General features: G+C 52.1%; 1 protein-coding gene across 2 annotated transcripts; it reads left to right on the top strand.

The window, feature by feature from the left end:
- The first annotated feature begins 4,857 nt into the window (after positions 1–4,857).
- Positions 4,858–14,880, top strand: CUNH11orf24 (chromosome unknown C11orf24 homolog). 2 transcript variants are annotated; one of them, XM_042676037.1, is made up of 4 exons: positions 4,858–4,950; positions 8,852–9,034; positions 11,587–11,754; positions 13,537–14,880. In XM_042676037.1, exons 3-4 carry the CDS (start codon positions 11,679–11,681, stop codon positions 14,595–14,597), a joined length of 1,137 nt encoding a protein of 378 aa, XP_042531971.1. In that variant the 5' UTR covers positions 4,858–4,950; positions 8,852–9,034; positions 11,587–11,678; the 3' UTR covers positions 14,598–14,880. The 2 variants fall into 2 exon arrangements, with proteins under 2 accessions (XP_042531971.1, XP_042531969.1); XM_042676035.1 differs by having other exon boundaries at positions 13,528–14,880.
- The last annotated feature ends 1,525 nt before the right edge of the window (positions 14,881–16,405 follow it).

Raw genomic sequence — 16,405 nt, 5'->3', positions numbered from 1 at the left:
GGGCTGGCCAATGAGGAGCTGGGGGAGGGGCCTCAAGGAGGAGCTGGGGAGGGGCCTCCACAGGCTAGCCAATGAGGAGCTGGGGAAGAGCCTCTACAGGCTGGAATGTTAGAGAAGGTGCCGCCCTCCAACAGCCAGCAAAAGCACCACTTAGCCCTGCTCATGCGAGTCCATCCTGTGAGCTTAGGGGGGTGAGTGCTTCTCACAGTCCCCCCACACAGGCAGAGGGCCCAGGGAGGAGGGCACACTCACTCTGCAATGCCCAGGGAGGCCCCTCCCATTGCAGTCACAGGAGTGGATGGGAAATGAAAAAGAAGCAATGACCCAGGACAAGAGAACAGGCTCTGAATATACAGGCTTGGCCGGCCGGCCTTCTCAGGCACAAAGAGCCCACGGTAGCAGGGGGTTGCTCTTATTTTGGTAGAGACTCAGAAGCCAAAGCTAGACAGTGGACAAAAAGGGAGGCTGAAGAGAGGCCCTGCTGTCATGGAGGACTGGGAGTGGTTGGGCAGGCAACCCAGGTGGCATTCTCTTGTGGGCCTAGAAAGCTCATCAGCTGCTGGTAGCTCAGGCCTGTAACTCTGGCAACTCAGGACTCTGAGATCTAAGGATTGAGGTTCAAAGTTAGCCCAGGCAAGAAACTCTCGGAGAGTTTTATCTCCAATTAACCATAGAAAAGCTGAAAGTAGAGGTATAGTTCAAGTGGTAGAGCACCAACACTGAACAAAAAAGCAGTGCCCAGGCCCTGAGTTCAAGCCCCAGGACTGGCAAAAAAAAAAAAAAAAAAAGTGCTAATTCCCTGAGACAAGGTGGTTTCCACTCTGTTACAAGATGTTACCCCTCAGCCCTGTGTACCCGGAATTCAGGTGACCTCAGAAGAGAATGGCTCAGAGCAAAGGACACAGATACAAAATGGAGACAGAATTGGTGGAAGTCTCTCACTTAGTTGCCCTTTGAACATTTGTGGGCCCAACCATCCTGAGCAGAAAAGTCCATGAGGGGCTGGGGGTTGAGAGCAGCAGAAGGGCACCCGTCGGGCGTGCACAAGGCCCTGGGTTTGGTCCTCAGCCCTGGAAAAAAAAAAAAGAAAAAGAAAAAAGAAAAGTCCATGAGACTCTTATTTTCAATAAACTCAGAAAAAAAAGCTGGAAGTAGCACTGTGGCTCAAGTGGTAGAGTGCTAGCCTTGAGCAAAGAAGCTCAAAGATAGTGCCCAGGCCTAGATTTCAAGCCCCAGACTGGCAAAGAAAGGAAGGAAGGAAGGAAGGAAGGAAGGACGGACACCCCCAAAATCCAACACCCAAAACAACAACAACAAAAACCCACTAGCTTCTGGCTGGGTACTGGTGGCTCACACCTATACTCCTAGCTACTCAGGAGGCTGAGATCTGAAGACTGCTGTTCAAACCCAGCCAGGGCAGAAAGTCTTTTTTTTTTTTTTTTTTTGTCAGTCATGGGGCTTGAACTCTGGGCTTGGGTGCTGTCCCTGTGCTCTTCAGCTCAAGGTGAGGGCTCTACCACTTGAGCCACAGCGCCACTTCCAGTTTTCTAGTGGTTTATTGGAGATAAGAGTCTCACAGGGGCTGGGAAGTGGCTCAGTGGTAGAGTGCTTGCCTTGCATGCATGGGTTCGATTCCTCAGCATCACATAAGCAGAAAAAGCTAGAAGTGGTGCTATGGCTCAAGTGATAGAGCGCTAGCCTTGAGCTGAGGAGCTGAGAGACAGTGCCCAGGCTCAGAGTTCAGGCACCATGACTGGCCAAAAAAAAAAAAAAAAAGAGTCTCACGGATATTCCTGCCCAGGCTGGCTTTGAACCTCGATCCTCAGATCTCAGCCTCCTGAGTAGCTAGGATTTCAGGCGTGAGCCACCAGTACCCGGCCAGAAAGTCTTTTTCTTCATAACCAAAAAGCCAGAAGTAGAGATGTGGCTCAAGGGTAGAGTGCCTGCCTTGACCCAGTAAAGCCCAGAGACAACACCTAGGCTCCAAGTTCAATCCTTAGGACTGGGATAGAAAAAAGATTTTCTTTTTTTTTTTGGTCCAGTCGTGGGGCCTGAACTCTGGGCCTGGGCACTGTCCCTCAGCTCTTCAGCTCAAGGCCAGTGCTCTACCACTTGAGCCACAGCACCACTTCTGGCTTTTTTCTTTTTGCTTATGTGGTGCTGAGGAATCGAACCCAGGGCCTTGAGCATGCGAGGCAAGCGCTCTACCACTGAGCCACCTTCCCAGCCCAGAAAAAAAGTTTTTCTAAGTACCTATTATAGAGCCAATAATTACCATTCAAAGTCTGAAGCTCCATGATATTGACAAAACAAGATGACCCAGCCTTAATATCAACAATATCAAGCTGCTCTCGCCCCCTGCTGGCTCATGCCTGTAATCCCAGCTACTCAGGAGGCTGAGATCTGAGGATTGCTGTTCAATGCCATCCAGGGGAGGAAATTCTGTGACACTTTTATCTGCACTTAACCAGCAAAAATGCAGAAGTGGAGGTGAGGCTCAAGTGGTAGATCACCAGCCATGAATGAAAAAGCTTAGCAATATACACAAAACTGACCCTCTTTGTTTTATTTTTAAAAATCAACTTTTTGGGGGGATACACAAATACAAATACACACATATAACAACCATTACAATCCTCTGTGTGTGTCTGAGTGTGCAGGTACTGGGACTTAAACTTAGGATTTCGCATTCTCATTAGGCTTTTCTGCTCAAGGCTACTGCTGTACCACTTGAGCCATGTCTCCGCTTCTGGCTTTTTGCTGGTTAGGGGGAGAGTAGAGATTCATGGACTTTTTTGCCCAGGCTGCCTTTGAATCTTCAGCTTTCAACCTCCTGAGAAGTTAGGGCTATAGGCATGTAATCTAGCACCCAGTGACAGTCTTTTTATTTTTAGTTTTTACTTTTGCCTTTCTTTCAGCTGGATACTTCTTTTGCTTTGTTAAACATATTGAGGCAATGTTTACATACAGCAGAAGTCACATTTCCAAAAGTTGTGGCAGGTGTTTTGTAGTTCAGTAGCCTGCTCCATGATAAAAAATACACACTGCTTCCAGCATCCCAGAAAGGCCAAGGTACAAATAGAGAGTCAAAAGGGCTCAGTAATAGCTAAGTATTTGAACACACAGGACTATCCAAAATAAAAGATCATTTGCTGAAAGTGCGGACTTGAATCTAGAGCTCTTGTCCTGTCACTCCACTAAAAAGAGGAGGAGCTAGAACTGGAAGCGAGGCAATAAATGCCATTCCAGGACCCTCACCAGCAAATGGGGCATCTAACATTTAAATAACATCATATTCAGCCATCGAGACAAACAAGTGCAAGCTTAGCTACTTCTGTATAGAACACACTGGAAATAACAGAAGGAAACAAAAGCTGTAGAGCTGTCTCCTCACCTGCCCATTCTTCTGCGTGGTCCTCCACACAAGCAGCTGTGCAGTTTCCAGAGCTGGACTCTCAGGGGACACTAGCTTCTACGGGACTTCAATCCTCCCATTCTGAAGTTTAAATGACTTTAGAATGGCCTCAAAGAGAGCAGAGAGTCTGTTCTAAGCCTTAGAGGTTTTTCTCACTGGGGAAGTTGCCATGCAGGCGAAATTGCCTGTTACCCAAAAAGGAATCCACCAAAGGCAACAATTTCCCAGACTCAAGACAAATGAAGAATACTAAGTGGACCAGCTTGTCTGCAGACCTAGAAATTCCAGTGGACTTACAAAACCCATGACCCATCCAGTTTATGACAGTATGTCTGGTTTCCAGCAGGTGAATTGACTTCAACGCTGTTAAAGCCTCACTCCTGTTTTGCCTTGTGGAGTTCTTGCTAAGTGTCTAAACTGCGTCAGTATTTTTTCCAGATTTGCAAACCCATTGTATGCCAGAATAGAATGATCTTTACTTTTGCTTAGCCTCATTCATAACTTCTTAGTTTACAAGTGTAAACTAAGCGTAAACTTCCAAGATAAGAGAATTGAATTTCCCTGTATGCTGAGCCATTCTAACTAGGTTTTTCTGCAATTGTCTGAAAGCTACACTCTGGTTACATTCTGGACTGGGCATGAATTGACATTTCCTGTAAAGCTAGGGAATAAATATTTCAGGCTCTGCAATCCCTATCGTTCCTGGAGCATGGACTCTACCCTATCCTTTTATTTGAAGAGCAGCCACAGACATAATCTGACGAAGCAGCATGTGTCAATAAAACTTTACTGATAAGAGCAGCTGGCGGGCCGGGTTGGTAGCGCGAGCCTGCACACTCAGCAATCTGGAGACGAAGGTAGGGGGAGGATGTTAAGTCTGAGGCCGGCCTGGGCTACACGGTGAGCCCTGGCCTCAAAACTCTACCTGGAGAGAAGGAAGGCAGGCTTCGTGGTTTCTCCCGCGGAAGTGACAGCTGTCCCTCTTTCAGGGACGTTGCCTTCCGCAGAAGCAAGCACCGACCTCGGTGCGGTGCCGGGCGACGCTGGCCTTCGCTGGGACGGGGACACGGGCGCCCCCGGGCCGGGCCCGCCAAGGACGCTCGGTGTGGGGTCACCACGGAGCGGAGGGAGCCTGTCGCCACACGACCGCCCTCCACCGTCCGCAACGGTGAGGCCGGACTGCAGGCGCCCGACACCCCCGGCGGCCCAGCCCGGGAACACCCACTTCCTCAGGGGACCCCCGAAAATAGCTTTTCCGGTCGCCGCTGACACCTCGCTGCGCCCCGCCCACGTGGTCGGGGCCAGACAATAACCACGCCCACTTCCGGCTCGCGCCCGGCGGTGCCTGGCCCCGTGGCGGCCCCGCCCCTCCTCCGACGTCACTTCCGGGGCGGCCCGGGCGGGGCCTGCGCCGGGGCCGCGGCTCGGCGCTGTTGCGGCTCTGCTGCCTGCCACGTCCTGGTGCCGGCCGCGTCCCGGCGCGGCCCGAGGGCGCTTCCCTGCCGGCCGAGGGTCGAAGGCCGGGTTCGCCGCGGGTAAGGGGCTCGCGTCGCCGTCCAGGGAGTTGTTGCTGAGGTTGCCCGAGCCGGCTGCGGTCGGCGGGAGGGAGGCGGGGGCTGCGGCGGATGAATGGGGCGCGCGTCCCGTGGAGGGGGCGCCGTGCGGGGACGGCGGGGACGGCGGGGACTGCGGCGCGGAGGAGAGGGCGGCCTCGGACCAGCCGGCAGCGCCCGCAGACGGGGCGTGCGGGGTGGGCAAGGGCCCTGGGCCAGCCTCGACCTGACGGGCCCTTGGGCTGCTCCACCTGGGACCCTGGAGTGGATTCCACCACAGCTTCCCACCCCCTCCCCGGGGGGCTGCCGGGCGTGGGTGCAGCACCGTGAGGCTGAGAGGGAACCGAATCCACGTAGTTTGCCCCAGGAAGAAACTCCGTGCTAGGAAATCTCACCCGTTATTTTACCCCCTTGGAAGAAGCAGCTCTTAAAATTTTTTATTGAAATCAATGAGCAGAGTGTTTAAAAATGACAAGTTTTGGGGCTGGGAAGGTGGCTCAGTGGTGGAGCGCTTGCCTTGCATGCATGAGGCCCTGGGTTCGATTCCTCAGCACCACATAAGCAGAAAAAGGCGGAAGTGGCGCTGTGGCTCAAGTGGTAGAGTGCTAGCCTTGAGCTGGAGAGCTGAGGGACAGCGCCCAGGCCCAGAGGTCAGGCCCCACAACTGACAAAAACAAAAAAATGACAAGTTTTTCATTATACACCGGACCTGCCTGATGTCAAGGCATGTCAAGTCTGGCATTGCCAGCAAACACTAGACCTTCTCACCTCCAGAAACCTGGAAGCTAGCATGCAATTAGGATGATGGTATCTCCTATTCCAGATTTCCATCTGCCACATAGACACATCCTTTGGACCACAGGACAATGTCTGTGCATACAAGGTGATATGTCCCTCATTCCTTGGGCTCCTACCAAAGTTCAGCCAGGTGACGTGTCAGGATTAGCTGTTTGCAGGACTGGCTTACCCAGTCCTTGCATGGTGTGTGTGTATAGATTGAACAGCATGGACTAGGGAGGGGTTCACGTTCCTGCTGATAAGTAGGTCCCAGAGTAACAAAACATTTGTAGACCTTTACTAAGACTGGGATTTACTTGTTGAGGATCTGCATGTGCCAGAATAGGATTTAACCACTTTGGAGACCCATTTCATAGAATTTATATTCAATACCCTACAGATCACAGACAGCTCAAAAAAGAGTTAAAAGTCATACCAAGGTTGGGAACACAAGAAATCAGAGACAAAAAGATTGGGAGCCATCTCCAGGTTATGGACCAGAAAAGGATAGGGAAGTTGACCCTTATAAGCACAGTGTGTGTGTGTCACAGTGTGTGTGTGTGTGTGTTGTTGGAATTTGAACTTAAGGCTTCATGCTTGGCTTTTTCATGCAAGGCTGGTGCTCAACCCCTTGAGCTACAACTTCAGCTCCAGCTTTTTCCTGGTTAGTTTAGAGATAATAGTCTCTTGGATTTGTGTGCCCAGGCTGGCTTCAACTGTAGTCCTCAGGTCTCAGCCTCCCTGAGTAGCTAGGATTATAAACACACAGCTCTCTTTGTGAGAGTGTCTTTCTTGAGGATTGTTGCCTAGCTCAGTGAGGTTCCTTTCAGGACCTTCCATCTTTCCCTTAGCCCTGGTCTCTGATGCAATAATGAGCCTACTGCAGGCTAGATTCTGATTTAAGGCTTACTGAAAACTTGTAGGGCAAACTTATTTTTAAACTGTGCTGATGTTTTGTCCATTATAAGTCAGCTTGTAAATATTACTGTGAAACCCCACACATGATCTTGACATTTGGAAAATGCTCTTGGGAAGTGGAATCAGGACCATACCGTAGAGATGAAGTCATGTTCTGGAACTCTCCATGGCAGCCAATTCCTGCTTCTGTGGGAGTGACACCAGCCCCACAGGCTGGGAGGGGATGGGGTTGGCTCCCAGCACAAGTTGCCTGGGACGCTTGTGGAGTTTTGAGAGACGCCTTGTGGAGGCTGTGCACACACCTTTGTGTGTGATTTCTCATGGGTGTGTGCACCCATGCATACATGTGTGTGACTGCATGTGTAACTGCACAGGAGTGGTGGTGGTGTACATGTGCGTGCATGCTTGCACATTCATTTCAGGTAGCAGGTTTATGGGGTCCCAAGCACCACCCCGGACTGACGTCTGTACTCTGGAAAGTGGTGAGTTGTTTCTGTGATGCTCTGAGTTGACATGAGGTTTTCTTCAGCTAGAGAATCTCTTTGTGCTACTTAATAGCTTTGCATCACAGCTGTACTTCTGGCTTCTTCTGAAGTTCCAGTTGCCTCCTCCACATTGAGTTTTCTAATCTGTAAGTCATGTGGCCTCTCTGAATTAATCAAATCTCCATATGCTAGTATTTCAAGGGGGATTACCCATGTTATTTGGCCAACTAGCTTAGAGTTCTGAAAGAAAATCACTTTCTTTCTTTCTTTACTTTCTTTTTCTGTGCAGGTCCTGGGGCTTGAACTCAGGGCCTTGGCACTGTCCCCGAGCTTTTTTGATCCACAGCTCCACTTCCAGCTTTTTTGGTGCTAAATTGGAGATAAGAATCTCAAGGACTTCCCTGCCGGGGCTGTCTTAGAACCTGGATCCTCAGATCTCCCGAGTAGCTAGGGTTGCGAGTGAGAGCCACCAGGGCCCAGACTGTTTTCTTTCACGAGAGCCTTTCAGGAATGTTGTCCCATCCCCCCCCCCCCCCCCCCCCCAATCATAGGGCCTGAACTCTTGGCCCTGGTACTGTCCCTCAGCTCTTCAGCTCAAGGCAAGGCAAGCCCTCCACCACTGAGCTACCTTCTCAGTCCTTTTCAGGAATGTTTTTAAGAGTTGATACATGCTTGTAATAATAATAATGAAATTTATAAAGATTTACTAAGTTCAAAATCTCTTTCCCTCAGGGTAATCTGCTGGTACCAGGGTTTGAACTTGTGCTCAATTTTGCTGCTCATGTCTGAGATCCTACCACTTGAGCCATGCCTCCAGTCCAGTTTTGCTAATTAATTGGAAAGGAGTCGCACAGATTTGTTTGCCTAAGCTAGCTTTGAACTACAATCCTCAGATTTCAGTCTACTGAGTAGATAGGATGTACCACCAGTACCCAGCTAGAGAAACTGTTTTGAGACCCTTTAATGTCTTAAACAAAAATTTTTATATGCACACTGTTGTGTATTATTGTATCTTTGTCACTTAAGGATGTGTGTTTTGTGTGTTGCTGTGTCAATAAACAGAAGTGTGTGCATATATATATATATATATACACTTTATATATATATATATATATATATACACTATATATATGAATGGAATCATGGGATAGTACCTTACAGAACTATTCCCAATTTTTGTTATAAGTAACACTATCATGAATATCCTAGTTTACCCATTTTTGGACATCTGTCTGGTTGCCTCTTTAGATAATAAACTCCTGTATAGAAATCACTATATCAGAAGTTCTGACATTGAAAGTTTTGATACATGTTGTCATTTTCCCAGTACAATGAGCTAATGTGCTCTTTTTTTTTTTTTTGAGGGGAGGACAATCCTGGGGCTAGAACTCAGGGCCTTGACACTATTTCTGAGCTTTTTTGCACAAAGCTAGCATTCTACCACTTGAGCCACAGCTGCATTTCTGGCAGTAAAAGGTCCTAAGGCTGAGGTCTGGGGGGAGGGAGTGTGCTCAGGAAGCCAAGACCTTCCTTGCCCAGCAGAAGCCCCTGTCGTGTAACTGCATTGAAGTTACCCGCAGACTTCCAATGCAGGGCTGGGGCGTGGGGGCCAGAGAGAGCCATGCAACTACCGCTGTTAATTGGAGATGAGACTCTCAGGGACTTTCTCTGATGTACTCTGAGGAATGCATCTGTTCCCACAGCCGGAGCATCAACCTTTATCTGCATGTCACGGGAAGCATGCCATGGCCTGGGAGTCCCCCGTCCAGCTGCGCTCTCCTTCCAAGCCAGAGTCAACCTGGCAAGCACGACGCAGTGCCACACCCACAGCTCCCCAGAGCCCAACAGGACCTCACCTGTCAGCACGTGCTGAGCAGATGCCTCTGGTGAGTGTTCTGGGTCATGTAGGCCATGGGGGGTGAGGGGAATACCAGGTGGGGTCAGGGGTCTCCAGTAAGAGGGCCTGCCTGTTTGGGACAGGACAAGAAACCAAGGAAGAGGCCTAGAAAAATGAAGTAATAGCCAAGCCTTCTAGGATCCAAGGGCAGGGAGGGCTCATCTGTGGCCCTCCACCCTTTGAGGTCCTTCTTCTGAGTAGAGCAGCATGGTGGTTGGGGGACAGGGAGGGATGTAGGGAGCAGGTGGCTGTGCAGAAGGTTTTCCTTTGCTCTTGGCTTCAGGTCCTAGTGGCATAACAGCACAGGGCCCCCATGCTCAGGGTGCTGCTGCTGGGCCTGGGGGCCAGGTTGGGTGACAGGTCAGGAAGAGAGGGGCCACAGAGCAGAACGCCAAGTCTGACATGGTGAGCATTCCAAGGTGGGAGACTGGACAGCCAGAGGAAGTCTGGAGCAAACTCATAGTCAGTTCCTCTCTGCTTTTTAAGGAGTTGGCTGGAGTGCTAGAGCCCCAGTTTGCTAGACCAAACCCCACTGCTGCGTGTTTATATAAATAGTTATTCATAAGACACAGCCACACTGTCCCATTCACTCTTGTCGGTGGCTGCCTTTGCACTACAAAGGCAGGCTCAGTAGCTGAAGTACACACCTGCCTGGCCCATACCTCAGACACTTGCTATCTGGCCCTATACACCCCTGTGTGTGTCCATTCTTACTTGGCTTTCTCACTGAAGGCTGGTGCTCTACCACTTGAGCCGTAGCTCTACTTCTGGCTTTTTTGCTGGGAATTTCTCAGATTTGTCTGCCCGGACTTGAATCTTAGTCCTCAAATCTCAGCTTCTTGAGTAGTGAGGGTTACAGGCACGATTTGCTGGTGTCCGGTGTGCCCTAGTGATTTGTAATGAGGGGCAGTAAAAGGTCCTAAGGCTGAGGTCTGGGGGGAGGGAGTGTGCTCAGGAAGCCAAGACCTTCCTTGCCCAGCAGAAGCCCCTGTCTTGTAACTGTGCATTGAAGTTACCCGCAGACTTCCAATGCAGGGCTGGGGCGTGGGGGCCAGAGAGAGCCATGCAACTACTGCTGCTACCCAGTGCCTCCCATTGTGAGTTGTTCTGTGCTGAGAGAGAGTCCCGTCTCCCCAGTTCTCCATCAGGAGATTTCCTCCCCTCTCGCTAACGTTTTTCCTCGTCATAATAAAGCCTTTTTTGCACCTTGGAAAACAAACACAGATGTGTGGTTTGGATGGCTGGATAACTTGTAAGCCTCCACAGTGTTAGGGGCCCTCAGAGCTAGATGGAATTGCCTCTGGACGTGGCCGCACTCCCCAGAAGAATTTGTGGGTTAGCTCTCTTTCCAGCTATGACAATAGGTGGCAGAGAGCATCCCTCTGCCCCCGTGGACATCCCTTCATATGGTGTGGGTGCTGCTGTGTGTCATTCCTAGCACCCCAGAAGTGCTTCTGGGAGTGGGCCAGTCGCTGAGCCAGGTGCTGTGCCGGTGCTCGCCTGCATGACCTACATCACATACCCTCGGTGAGGCTCAGAAACGGTGTGACTTATGTCCAGGTCATTTGGTTAATGAGCTCAGGCACTGAGATTGAGCCATGGCGGATGCCTTCTTCCTCACCTTTTTGGCCCTGATGTTATCAGCTGCCCACTCTCCTCCCTCAGAATGTGTTCTGGAAGCCATCACCATTGCAGCTGCTCTGTAATACCCCGATGGCATCCTGTCCTCCATCAGCCTTCCCCAGCAGCCCTAAGAGCTTCCACCCAGAGGACAGCCCAGCTCACCTTCATGGCCTGTCCACATGCTTTGTCCTTCCTGATTCATAGCATAAGTCACATCCCGCTGGACACTCGTGCCAGTTCATAATGACTTCTTTTATGATTCTTCTGCTGGAATCCAGCCCCTACCCCACTTCCTGACTACATTCTTCATCTTTTGTCCTAAGTGTACTAGCTGGCACATGAATAGATACTCAATAAATATTGGAAAAATGGATGGGGGATGGTGAATAGATAGGTGGGTGGATGGATGGCGGTTAGGTGGATGGATGGATGGATGGATGGATGATGGATGTGTAGATGGACTGGTGGATGGATGGATGTATGGATGATGGATGGGTAGGTGGATGGGGGCAGATGTCTAAGCAGATTGTTAGTGTGAAGGGTATCTAGGGTCCACACAGGGGCATTAGGCCTGACTTGTGCCCTGTAGACCATTGGAGAAGTTGAGGATGACTGTCGTTTAGCCCTATCAGCACGTCTAAGTCTTCGTTCTCTCCACTGCAGTTGGGAGAGTGCCTTGCAGAGGTTGAGACTCATTGTGAAATTGGGTCAGGTGCTTAAGCAGTGGACGGCAAGGCCTGGGCGGGGCTGCGCCACCCCACACTGAGATGGCACCAGATGCTGCCCTAAGACTTGCTCAGTGTTCATCTTGAGCCCTGCTGGGGCCTCCATGGCGGGTGAAAGGGAGTCCTGTGCTCCAGGCCAGGCTGTGTGCCGCTCACCAAATGCCCTCTGAGCAGTGTGCTTTCTGAACTTCAGATTCCTCGGCCCCACAGAAAGGAACCACTGACAGCCTGAAGGGCCGCCAGGAGCCTGGGGACCGCCAGCCCTGCCCCCTGCTCACCCACAAGATGTGGCCAGCCCTCATGCTACTCTGCCTTTCCTCCTTGCCCCTACCTGGAGGCCAGGTGGCATCGAGTGAGCCGCGTAAGTAAAAGCCTTGTGATGACCGGGTGCCGGTGGCTTGTGTCTGTCATCCTAACTACTCAGCAGGCTGAGCTCTTAGGATCATGGTTCAAAGCCAGCTCGGGCAGGAATGTCCAGGAGACTCTCTTCCAATAAACTACTTAGTAAAGGTCGGGAGTGGCCCTGTGGCTCGAGTGGTAGAGCGCTAGCCTTGAGCAGAAGCTCAGGGACAGCACCCAGGCCCAGAGTTCAAGTCCTAGGACCAGCAAATTTAAAAAAAAAAAAAAAAAAGCTGCGTGACAGCTGCACAGACCCCAGTGACCCCAAAGCCCAAGCCCGGGAGAGAGATGCCTGCGAAGCGCAGGCCTCCCCCGTGCAGGTGGGCAGGGCTGTGGAGCAGAGCCCGTCAGGGGCAGGTGGGTGGAGAGTGCTCAGGGGACCAGCAGCGGAGCCCTCAAGTGTCTGCAGGCTTAGCCCTGTGGAAAGTCTCACACGTAAATCTCAGTTTCCCCTCTGTCTGTGCTCACATAGTTCATCTCCAAAACCCTCCCTGGGCTAAGAGCTCTTCCCACATGTGAATATCTGCACAGTCATTCAACTGCTTTGTGTAGATTTTTTTTTTCTTTTTTGATGCTAGTGTTGAACTCAGGGCCTGTGTGCTGTCCCTGAGTTTTTTTGCTTAAGGCTGGCTCTCTATCACTTTAGCCACAGCGCCACTCCCCCATTATGATTTGTAAACTCTGGAGGGGGAGTGTGTAATGAAGGACTCTGATGGGTTTGGGGTTGGATTTGGTTGTTTGGGTTGTTTTCTTCTCCCTTACTGAGGATTGAACTCAGGGACTCCCTCTTAATAGGCAAGCACTTTACCATCTTGAGCCATGCTCTCAGGTTCTTTTGCTTTTTGATTGTTTTCAGATAGTGTTAGACTAACTTTGCCTGCGCTGGCCTCAATCTAAGATCCTCTTGTTTCAGCCTCCAGAGTAGATGGGATTACAGGCACACAACATTTTACCTGATCCTTGTTTTTTGTTTTTGTTTTTTTTTTTTTTGCCAGTCCTGGGGTTTGAACTCGGCCTGGGCACTGTCCCTGAGCTTTTGCCCAAGGCTAGTGGTACTCTACCACTTGAGCCATAGCACCATTTCTGGCTTTTTCTGTTTATGTGGTACTTGAGGACTCGAACCCAGGGCTTCGTGCGTGCTAGGCAAGCGCTCTACTGCTAAGCCACATTCCCAGCCCTGTTACCCCGCCTCCTCCACGGCAAATCACAACTGGAATGTGAGATTTTCTGTCATGTGGAGAATTAGATCAAAATTACACTCTTAAATGTCCCATGGGCTGGGCTCAAAGAAGACTTAAGAATTTTAAGAGTCTTAAGAGCCACGGGCTTTTCCATGGGCTACACAGCCAGCTACGAGTGGACAGAAGAGATAGAATGTCCACCTATTGCCTTCCTAGCCTTGGGCACTGGGTGGAGAAAAGGCTACCACACAGCCCCGAGGGCGGAGAGCTAAGAGGACAGCTGAGTGACCCACGTGCACGTGTTTGAAAGTGATTGTGAGCTGGGCGCTGGTGGCTCACGCCTGTAATCCCAGCTGCTCAAGAAACTGAGATCAGAGGATCACAGTTCAAAGCCAGGCAGGACAGGAAAGTCCTGGAGGCTCCATCTCCAGTGAACCAGCAAAAAGCCAGACTTAGAGGCACGGCTCACGTGGTAGAGCTGAGTACGTGCCAGCAAGGCCTGCCTGCGTAGCCGGTGATGTGACTGTGACTCTCTCCTTGTTTCTGGACTTGAGGACACTCAGTGTCTGACAGCGCATGGAGTGCACTGGTCCAGAGAAACGCATCTGTGGACGCTGCTGCAGGGGCTCAGGCGTCTGAGATGACCCCGGTGTCCCCCTCTCTCGTCACTGTGAGCAGCCGGACGTCGCCAGCCGGTCTCAACCTCACTCACGTCCCAACAGGGACAGCGAACAGGGCAAACGCGAGCGTTCCAGCAGCCCCGGGAAGTACGGCTGGCGGTGTAGCTTCCAGTGCCCCCAGCGCCACGTCTTCACAGCGGGCCCCGTCTACGCCTGCCGCCGGGCTGCCGCCTCCCAGCACCCCTCACGCACAAGTGCCAAGTACACAAGCCAGCGTGCCAACAGCACGTACAGCCGCTGCCCACACGGGCAGCGCCCCCAGCACTCTGGGCCCTGCCAGGCCCACGTCTGCTCACTCTGCTGCCAGCCCCGCACCCCCCACGGGTCCCCAAGCACAAGTTCCCACTACCATGCCAGTGGTGACCCACCAGCCAGTGCTCACCACAGCAGGAAGGACCCCGCCCCGCCCCTCGGACGCCACCTCGGAGCCCACTACCCCCCGCCCCTCCGTCGCTCCAGTGACCTCAGCAGTGGTGCCCACCACCCAGGCACAAGCCAGGGAGACAGCTGCCAGCACAGTGCCAGCCCGCCACGCCAGCCCAGCCCCCACAGCAGAGACCACATCCCCCACGACACAGCCACGCCCCACGCCACCTAACTCAGGACCTGGGGGACCGGGCACATCTCAGACACCAGGGCACGGGGAGACCAGAGCCACGCCTGGCACTGGGCCCACACCGTTGAGCTCAGGGGACCAGAGGATGCCAGCCACGGACTCGTGCCAGCCTACCACCCAAGTCCCATACCTGGTGGTCACCCCCAAGCCCCTGGCTCCATCCCTGGTGAACAGAACGTTCCTCCTGGTGGTGCTGGTTCTCGGGGTGGCCCTGTTCGTCACGGTTGTGGTGGTGTTCACCCTGCAGGCCTACGAGAGCTACAAGAAGAAGGACTACACGCAGGTCGACTACCTGATCAATGGCATGTACGCGGACTCGGAGATGTGAGGGCGCGGGCCACCCTCCGCGCTGTCGGCTCCGAGACCACACCAAGTGCTTCCAGATCCTTTGGTGCAATTTCAGAGGAACACCAGAGAGATGCTTCATTGCTCCCAGACCCATTCCACCATTATGGAAGAGCTGCTTTTTTCATATTTATTTTTGTAAGCAGTTGTGGGCACGGGGCAGCCGGTGATTGTGCGGCAGGTGTGGTGGGCAGGGCATGCAGGGCCACTGGCCCACTTCTTCCTGGTGTGTCTGGTCCCCAGAATAAAAACAATGTGCCTCCCCATGCAGTACCTCGTGCCGGTGCATCCTGCCCATAATCACTCACGGTGGAGCCCTCCTCCTGCCCCAGTGCCTTCAGTGTGTGTGTGTGTGTGTGTGTGTGTGTGTGTGTGTGTGTGTGTGTGTGTGTGTGTGTGTGTGTGTGTGTGTGTGTGTGTGTGTGTGTGTGTGTGTGTGTGTGTGTGTGTGTGTGTGTGTGTGTGTGTGTGTGTGTGTGTGTGCGCGCACATACCAGTCTTGGGGCTTGAATGCAGGCCTGAGCTTTTTTGTGCTCAAGGCTGGTGCTCTATCACTAGAGTCACAGATCTACTTCCAGGTTTTTGGTGGTTAATTGGAGTAAGAGTCTTAGGCTAGTTTTAACCTTGATCCTTAGATCTCAGCCTCCTGGCTAGTTAGGATTACAGGTGTCAGCCAGCTGCCTGCTGGATTTTGATATGACCTGAGGGCCAGGTCTGACATGGACAGGCCACTCCCTTGGGCGTCTTCTGATGCCCACAACCTACCTGGTGCTTGGCCGGATCCAGTGTCCTGTGGTCCTGGGCCACTGTAGATCTCCTGGGTGCTGAGCCTCTTGGAGCCTGATTTGGGTGTGAAAGGCCAATGCACAGGTGGCCCTGCTCAGGGAAGAATTGCAGTGGCTGCACGGCTATTAAGGGGGTGACTGTCACTCCCGGTCACCTTAGACACTTAGCCGGACATTGGGTACCAGGCCTTCATCCCTAACAACAGCCAGAGGCATTACCGGCATCACTGGCTGCCATCCTAGGAATTTATGAAGCTGATGAGCCTTCACCCCACACCATAGGACCACTGAGGCCCAGGAGAAGTCAGAAGACTAAGTCCTAATCCCACCTGAGCCGCAGCGCCACTTCCGGTTTTCTGGCGGTTTATTGGAGATAAGAGTCACATGGACTTTCCTGCTTGGGCTGGCTTTGAACCACGATCCTCAGATCTCAGCCTCCTGAGTAGTTAGGATGACAGGTGTGAGCCACCAGCACCCGGCTTAGGTTCTGCTTTTTTTTTTTTTTTCCAGTGCTTGGCCTAGAACCCAGGGCCTTGAGCACACGAGGGCAGCACTGTACCACCGAGCTTTGTCCCCAGCCCCGTCCTCGTTCTGGAGTCCAGGCATACTCAACTAGTTTCTCACCTGCCCAGGCTGAGCTTGGTGTTTGGTCCTTCTCTGCCCATCTACCTAAAATGGTGAGCACCAGTGGGCTGCACATAGTCTGAAGCACCTTGTGCTGCAGTGTTGCAAACCAGGTTGACAGCTACTGACTGATCAAAGGCCAGTTGTGGAATGTTCTGGAACTCGGCTCCACCTGGAAAGTGGAGAGAGGCATTATAGAGAGGCATTATCTATGTTATCCAGTAGTATGGTGTCTGGCCAGACCCTCGAAGGGAGCTGACTTGCTTCTCAGCTTCTCTGAGCATAGTGGTTGAGGTTGCCTCTGCCTGGAGTCTCCATTTCTCCTCCCAGAGACTGCCAGGGACAGGGGTCCAGCTTCTCTTCTAAGTTGTGTCTTGTCCCC

The sequence above is a fragment of the Dipodomys spectabilis genome, unplaced genomic scaffold, assembly GCF_019054845.1.
Source record: "Dipodomys spectabilis isolate Male_0828 unplaced genomic scaffold, ASM1905484v1 ptg000030l, whole genome shotgun sequence".
Classification (NCBI taxonomy): domain Eukaryota; kingdom Metazoa; phylum Chordata; class Mammalia; order Rodentia; family Heteromyidae; genus Dipodomys; species Dipodomys spectabilis.
This window is presented reverse-complemented; position numbering and strand designations above follow the sequence as displayed.

What these genes read in the sequence shown, in the direction of transcription:
- CUNH11orf24 (XM_042676035.1), top strand. Translation starts at nt 11,679, where the DNA reads ATGTGGCCAGCCCTCATGCTACTCTGCCTTTCCTCCTTGCCCCTACCT. An exon ending in GGTGGCATCGAGTGAGCCGC is followed by an intron (nt 11,755 to 13,527) that starts GTAAGTAAAAGC and finishes TCTGGACTTGAG; the next exon opens with GACACTCAGTGTCTGACAGC.